Source organism: Platalea leucorodia, assembly GCF_965183815.1.
Source record: "Platalea leucorodia genome assembly, chromosome: 8".
NCBI lineage: Eukaryota > Metazoa > Chordata > Aves > Pelecaniformes > Threskiornithidae > Platalea > Platalea leucorodia.
Window position 1 is genome coordinate 19,196,577 of NC_138830.1, and position 8,355 is coordinate 19,204,931.

An 8,355-nucleotide genomic window follows, 5' to 3' on the forward strand; every position below is an offset into this window, starting at 1 on the left:
TTCTTCATTACAGTGCTAGAGATGCTCTTCATCCCTCCTCTTCTCGATGCCTTTCTCAGAACCTCTCGGTACCACATGAGGTGTTCACATGGCGTTAGGGTGCTGTAACACTTTAATGATTACGATGTGAAAGGAGAGCGAGGGGATGTTCTGGTGACTAAGTGTGATCCTGGGCAGGGCCAAAACTGGTCAGTGCTGCCAAAGCCGTGCCTGCAGCAGAAGCTATTACAACAACTGGGGAGGAATGAGGGGCAGAAATACTTCTTTTCTTGAGCATTCTTAATGTGTCTCACATTCCTCCCATGCACATTTTTCCTTTGCTGGGGTCATCTTGCCCTCTAGTGGTTCACACTACAGAGCTGACACAGAGCTAAGTTCATTTCTGTTGTAAATCCTGTAATGCCAATGATTTTAGCTGTTATGCATAAAATGAAATAATACAAATTCCCTTTGATCTGCACCCATTTCTTAGTGCATCAGACCATTAGTAAAATGTGCTATCATGATGTGAAGTTAGAAAAGAAGATGCATAGTGCTTGCTGCCTTATACATTATATATCATTCTCTATAAGAGGGTCCTGTGCCCATCCAATCTGGAATGATGTAGTCAACAGGTACATGAATATTTTAGCTGTTTTGGAAGAGATCTTTCTTCAGCTTTTACAAAAAAGTTTGAGGAAAAACACTGCCTGCAAAATACTTCATTTTTTAGATTAAAACTTTTGCCTGAAAAAAAAAAAGTTCTCAGGAGGTAAATAGATAAAGGTCAAAAGCAGAGTGATGGAAATCCCAGCTGGTAACAAGCACCCTCCAGAAGGCTCCAAAAGATAAATTGTACACGTTTAGATTCCTGACATTGCCTATACCATCAGGAATATGGAGTATAACTTACTGTCTGTTTCCTTTGTGTGCCCCCCATTACACCCATTTTGAGTTCTCTTTGGGCTCCATCCAGCAGAGTTGCAAAGTTTAATTTATTCCATAAGTCTCAGCTAGAGGCAAGAACAAAAATATGTGCTTCATTTCATTTTAGTGTGAACTATTACCTGCAGTGACCACAAATGTTTTTTATAGATTGAAAATAGGATGTCTGTACCCAAACTGGACTTCTGATGCAGTTAATTCCAGCCGAGAATCTAGCTTGACATCCTTTCTGTATTTCTTAGTGACTCTCATCTGCTAGGCTCCAGAGTTACCAGCTCTCTGTAACAGGAAAGCCATGCATATCTAGGAGGCAAAGGAGGAAAACCAGCAATTGCGGACTAGTTACTGGTCATTCAGCAAGGTGCTTGTCTGTGATCAGTCACGGTGCTGACTGAAAACTCAGTGCTCAGCTGTCTTCAGCAACTTTTGTCTAGAAAGGCTTTACCTGTGGTTAGCTTGTTCAGTGCAGAATGAATGACAGTGTAATTTCTCTCCCAGTTAAAGATCTTCCAAGTCATTCTTTATAGACTATCTACAAAGACAGAGAAACAGCAGACAAATGTAAGGAAAAGCTGTTCACTTTAAAGTTATGAAGAAAAATGTTTTCCAACTGCCAGCCTCTAATGAGCAGTCCTGAGCATTAGAAACCACAAAATAAAAATCAATTACTAGACATCTTTGTGCTTGTATGTGCAATACCATCCTGCTAACAAACTTCCTCCTCAGCTTTGCTGCGGAGGCCATGGGCTGCTGGAAGCCAGAGAAGAGCCACACCTGGACTTTTCCCACCCTGATCCTCTGCCTCTATGGATTCTTCTACATGATGAAACCATCAGAACCTTTCCTAACACCCTATCTAACAGGATCAGATAAAAACTTGACCATAGATGAGGTATGGTTTTACTCTGCCTTTTCTCTTATATGGAGCAGCAAAAATAAAAAAGTAAAACTTTGTTTAAAGATTTTGACCAAAAATAAAAACAAAAAAAAGCACAACTGTAACCAGCTTTGGCAGGTTACAATTTGCAGCAGATGGCATAAATAAAAGATCCATTTAATGGATTTAAGATCCATTTGCCTGCTCAACAGTCTCATGCCGCTTCAGTGTGGTTACATATTTTATGAATTCTGTCAGAGCAAAAACATTCCTCTACAAAGGCATTTAAAATAAATGAACTTCCTTTCCCCAAGAATGACAACACAGAGATTTCCTCTTCTCTTCTAGGTTACCAACCAGATTTTCCCGGTTTGGACATACTCCTACCTTGCACTCCTTTTCCCAGTCTTCCTGCTTACAGACTACGTACGCTACAAGCCCGTCCTCCTCCTCCAGGGCATCAGCCTCATCGTCACGTGGCTCTTGCTCCTCTTCGCACATGGAGTGGTGGCCATGCAGGTGGTGGAATTCTTCTACGGGATGGTGACAGCCACCGAGGTCGCCTACTACGCCTACATCTACAGCATCGTCAGCACCGATCACTATCAGAGAGTGACGAGCTATTGCAGAAGTATCACTCTTGTTGCAGCCACCTTTGCCGCTGTGCTGGGACAGCTGCTGGTTTCCTTAGCAGATGTATCCTACTTTCACCTCAATGCCATTACTTTGGCTTCTGTGTCCCTGGCATTCGTGTGTTCGTTTTTCCTCCCAATGCCTCAAAAGAGTATGTTCTTCCACAGGAAAGACGTCTCAGAAACTCTCCCAGGACCAGATAAAGCTGTGGCTACAGGCGACTCCGACAGGCCGTCGAGCGGCCAAGAGGACAAGGGCTCCGTGTCTGCTGACAGGGGACCAACACCTGAGCAGCAGGCTGATAATGCCAAGCCCCAGAATCGTGTGCTCAGAGTGCTGGTGCAGCTGAGCAAGGACCTGAGGGACTGCTACAGCTCTAGGAAACTTCTCTACTGGTCCCTGTGGTGGGCTCTGGCTACGGCAGGCTTTAACCAGGTTCTGAATTATGTCCAAGTGCTGTGGGACTTCAGAGCCCCCTCTCACAGCTCTGCAGTGTACAATGGAGCTGTTGAAGCAATAGCAACTTTTCTGAGTAAGTTAGCGTCTAAGCATCGATCACAGAGGCAGTCTCTAAAGTTTTACTTTTGAACTCTTTTAAAGTGCCATTCCATTGCAGACACTCCAGGAACCCAGTGTATGCATTGTGCATTTAAGACCTAGTTCTTTGATGTACATAAGAGTTCAAATGCAAGCTATGCTATTTTTCTTTAGGACTGGGACACCCAGCTTTATCCTACAGTATGGAGAGAGTGTACAATTCACACAGACTTTACATCCAGCTGCTAAATCCATTCAGAGACACCCATGTTTCTTTGGATGAGATTGTTGGCTTCCCCTCCCCCCCCCCCCAAACAAGTATTGCACAGTTCCCATAACAATGGTATCAGCTTACACAGATGAGAGTAGTTTTTCATAAATATTTTACACAAAACCAACATAATTCTCTCATTAAGATCTTTTCCTAGTGAAATATTCTCGTGCAGCAGGACAGAAAGATGAATTTTAGTCATTCCAAGATACAGAGATTGGCAGAAAAAGACCTTATTGAATTCACTAGACTACTGATGTTAACCATTACGCTTTTGCACCAGAAGCAGATGCCCACACCACATAAGAAAAGTAATGTTTTCAAAAGGTAACATCAGATGATACCACCCTGACTTGGCGGTGTTTCACATATTGATATTGTGGTGCTGTAGACAACTTGCACAAGACATTGGGGTGTGATCCACCAGGGAAAATAAACACGTCTACATCATACCTGGTCATTCAGGTTACCCTTACAGTCAGCAAGGAGAAACAGATACTTCTAAGATTTAAAATTACTCTCGTCTTGAGGTAGGCAACTAAATAGACCAACTGAATCATGAATTAGAAGCACTTAACTCCTGTAGCGCCTACTCCTTGATTAATTCCTCTCTCTTGTGGAATTGCCTATTTCTCAATGTAGAGGTATAGAAGTTTTAAAATTGTATGAGACCCCTAAGATGGATAGTCAGGTGGCTTACCTTTGCAACGGATGTGTCTTTGTAGCAGGCCCACCAAAAGCAAACAGTGCCTATCCTTTCTCATTTTCCTGAATATACTCACTTGATACCTCACAAAACTCCCTTTTTTGACAGCTTAGCCCCTTTACGAGCTGCACAGAGCTAAACTGTTAAGCTAGAAGGTTTACTAGCTTAGCTATGAAGTAAGCTAGTAGCAGCTGGAAGAATTGTTCTTCTTGAGCTCCAAACCATGTTCCTTATTCTCTCCCTAGAGATACATGCTGGGTACAGACAGCTAAATAATGAATCCTTCTACATAACAGTTTATCCTGTGAAGTGGAATAAAACACTGAGAAAGGAATGGCAGAGACCGGATTTATGCCGGTGTCTAAAAATGACCAGTCATCTACATGACTTCAGAAGTGATTAGAAATGCTTTCAAAACACTTCAGAAATACTCTGCTTCATTATTCAGCATTGCCTTTCAGCATGCGAGGGTGGCAAGACTTGGTGATAAAGGCTATAGGACAGATACAACATTTACATGTTTTTTTCTCTTTTTCTAGGCTCGGTAACATCTTTTGTAGTACAATATATGAAAATTAACTGGGACCTTTTTGGAGAACTGGCTTTAGGGATCTTCTCTACAATAGATGCTGGCTCTCTGTTTCTCATGCACTTCACTACCAACATCTGGGCATGTTACACCAGCTATCTCATTTTCAAAGCATGCTATATGCTCCTCATAACAATAGCAACGTAAGTATAAAGCCTTTCAGTGCTGCCATTATGCACAGAATATTAACTGTACTTTAAGTTTACTTTGGACATCCCTCCTTTTACGCAGAGGTAGCTGATCTAATGATAGACGTAACTGTTTAGGTAAAGATAAGGGCACTTAAATGCCTAGTTATGTTGTTTTCATTCTTCTAAACAACCATAAAAGAAAAATTATCAAAAGGCCGTTGAACTTTTACCTAGGCAGAAATTAAACAAGGTACAAAGTATCTTTATTACTAAAGGCAATGGCAACAGGAAAAGATATAAGCTGTTTTCCTCCTTCCTGGCATGGAAGATGCAAAGTGAACAATAGGGAGAAGCATGCCTTGACAACCATCCTTTAAGATCCCCTTATGTCTAGACCACCTTGCTGATACACTTTTTAGCATGCTACCAACTGCATGAATACAAGAAAAGATTTGGCATGGAGTGTTCCCCAGCATAACTTTATACATACAATCTTTAATGATATTATGATGTAAAGAAGCAATAAAAGAGAACATGGAACATATAAACTGAGACACAATCTCTTAGGAGACCAAGATATTCTGTTGGCAGAAACAGAAAAATAAAAATAATATAAATAGCGAAGATAATATATTATCTGTGTAATAAATATAAAACATTTTTATCACTCCAGTTATTTTATTGATTGGAATGTCGTTAGACATACCACACTATTTCATTAACAAAAATATCAGATGTATTTTTATGTCAAAACCCAAAATTATTCAGATACCATTTCAAAAAACTGCTAACATGATGATGCATGACAAGATTATGCCTATCTTAAATGAAGCCAAGTAAATCCTCTATTTTCATTTTAGTGGACTGTTAGTACATTATAGTGGATCACACCTGGACTATTCCAACACATTCTACAAAAAAAAAAAAAAAAAAGTAAAAGCTTGCATAAAAAACCCTTCTAAAAAATCAATGAAAAGAGTATTGCAGGAATTCCACCCTTTTGTTCAGATAAAAACTTTGGAGGTAAATATTGCAAGGAAAGATGTTCTGATTATTGTCAAAAAGGATATTGCAAGGAAAATCTACAGGCTCTTGACAGAAATAAACAGTATACTACCTCCACTGTCAAGCCACAAAGCAAAAAGTGATTCACATCATCACAGAAAAGTTGGTTAGAAGATACCCATAGTGACCTTCTAGTCTAACCTCCCAGCCAGGGCAGAACTCCTGCCAATGCCAGATCAGGTCATGGTTTTGTCTGGCCAGGTCTTTGAAAGCCTCCAACCATGGAGACTTTACAACCTGTCTGGCACAGTCTGTGAAGGTAGAGAAGGAACAAAGGGGAAGGTTAGAGAGATCTGATATTCTACTAGATAATATCAGATCCCCTGATATTATGGTTTGGGAAAGCAACACAGACAAGTACAAAAACATCAAAATACATTATTTTCATCAAGACATTTTTTTTAGAGAAAGCAAGGAAGCAAACAAACAAATGAATCACCATTTACTCCGTCCTTGATATATCATCTGCATGAATCATATGTCTTCATCAACTAAATAGAGAGCAACAGCTTTCCACCCAGTGTGAAGTAACTCACCTGCCAGTCTCACATTAGGTTCCAGATTGCAGTCAATCTGAGCATGGAACGCTATGCCTTGATGTTTGGATTCAACAACTTCATTGCACTGGTGATTCAAACCATTCTTACAGTAGTCATCGTGGATTCAAGAGGCCTGGGACTGGACATAGTAACTCAGGTAAGTGCTGTTAACTTACCTCCTATTTACTGCTTAGCCAATTCGTCTTCAAAAGTTTACCAAGAAAGAAATTGCTGTGCCAAAAGACAATTTAATTCCCTCTTTCTTCTATAGAAATCTAGACATCTTGCTCTTCCCTTGTATCAGCCATCATTCTTCCCTTTTGCCTTTTAGTGCAGTATTTAGGATTACAGATGCTGGTCTTTGACTTTTTAAAGGCAAATACACCAGATCGTAAATAATCAGGCCCTGCTTTGGGGCCTTTTGACCAGCTTTTGCTAGTTAGTAGGACACTGAATAACATCATCTCTGCCCAAAAATTCAGGCTGGTTTTCTCAGGTGCAGAATGAACATGACCACATGTTGTTAGGGGAGTTCAAGACCATGAGACACAGCCTGGATTATTGGAGTTATTTCAGCTCAAGTGAAAAGGACACCTGCCTTCTAATTCCAGCTCAGGAATAACCTGGTCTGTATCTCAACATGAATAATAGAGCTTTCTGCCCATATTTTGGTCACTTAATTTGGGTGGGATATCCTACCTCACAACAGTGTCTCTAACTTCAGTCATCCCAATTCCACTCATGTTGGAGTCAACTGAAATGTACTGACTTCTGCATTTTCTCAGATGGGATCTCAGCTGGGGCAGCTTCCTACTCCCACGGATTTGAAGACGACTAAAGCTATTCAGATATTCTGTGCAGAGAAGGCAAAAGTTACTTTAAAAGGTTAAAGATTGAATTAAACGCTAAAAATCAAAACTTTAAAATTAAGGACAGGAACATGTAGGACTTCATAAATAGCCTTGCCACTGTTGTTGGAAATATTGATACAAAGTCATGGCATATTTACTGAAGCCAGTGTGGTGACAGCACTGAAATGTGCAAGTAAGAGCAAAAAAGGACCAGCTCAGACTCTTCATTTACATTATTCATGACTATGTGGCTAATGAAGCTACTTCTACATTTTGCACTAACAGAAAAAAATTCTGTTCCTATCCCTCGCCCTCCCTGGTGTTTATTAAGATTGGAAGCAAGGGGCAGTTCTTCATTCCTCAAAGATCTGCTGTTTGCTGGAAAAGCTGAGATTTTGCTTAATCACAAAGCAGAAACTTGAATATAGAGAAACTGTGCCAGAACAGAGGTAAAAAAAATAATAGAGTGTCTGTCATCTCCAGAAGCAGCAGCGTTTCCCTAATGTGTTTTTCACTAATTCTTCTGCCTTTTTCTCTCCCCCTCCCAGTTTTTAATTTATGCCAGCTACTTTGCAGTCATAGCTGGGATTTTCTTGATCAGAAGCATTTGCATGCTTATCTCAAGCAAATGCAAAAGGAAAATAGCAAGATCTTGCAGAGAGCATCCGAACCATGCTGAACACGAATCAAAAGAGCAGATTGTAACTGGCTATATGACTTGGCTGTAGGGAGTTGGGCAGACAGGCTGACGTGGCCAGGCCCTCATGGGAGAAGAGCTCCTACTACAGCATGCAGGGAACAGCAGTGCAAGATGAACATAAACCACAGCCCTGAAAAGCTACACTGAATCATTACAGCACTTCGTTACAACATATGCCAGCTAAGAGATTACCATAATGGCACTGTGCCAAGAAGAAAAGTTGCTTTAGATGCTTATTTACTTGCCTATAAATAGCTTAACTATACGTGTAACTTATACACAAGAACAGAGCAACCACCTTGGCATCCAACCGTTCGCGATTGCAAAGATCAGAGTTCACCCTGCCTCGCTTGTTCTAGCTCTTTTATATGGTGTTGGCAAGCTGCTTCCACGCACATTTGCTCATGCATGTGGGTGAAGGGTCTATCCCCCCCCTTCACACATACCTTGTTCTGAACCAAGGAAGAAGGGATTGCGTTTGCATCATCATATTCTTTCCTACCTAACTACCATCAATTTGGTGACAGACTTC

General features: G+C 40.8%; 1 protein-coding gene across 1 annotated transcript; it reads left to right on the forward strand.

The window, feature by feature from the left end:
* Positions 1–1,666: 1,666 nt before the first annotated feature.
* Positions 1,667–7,851, forward strand: LOC309594635 (thiamine transporter 2-like; the record flags this gene model as incomplete). Its single annotated transcript, XM_082320837.1, has 5 exons — positions 1,667–1,816; positions 2,150–2,966; positions 4,488–4,680; positions 6,288–6,429; positions 7,672–7,851. The coding sequence occupies 5 exons, from the start codon at positions 1,667–1,669 to the stop codon at positions 7,849–7,851; spliced, it is 1,482 nt and encodes a 493-aa protein (XP_082176963.1).
* Between the last annotated feature and the right edge of the window lie 504 nt (positions 7,852–8,355).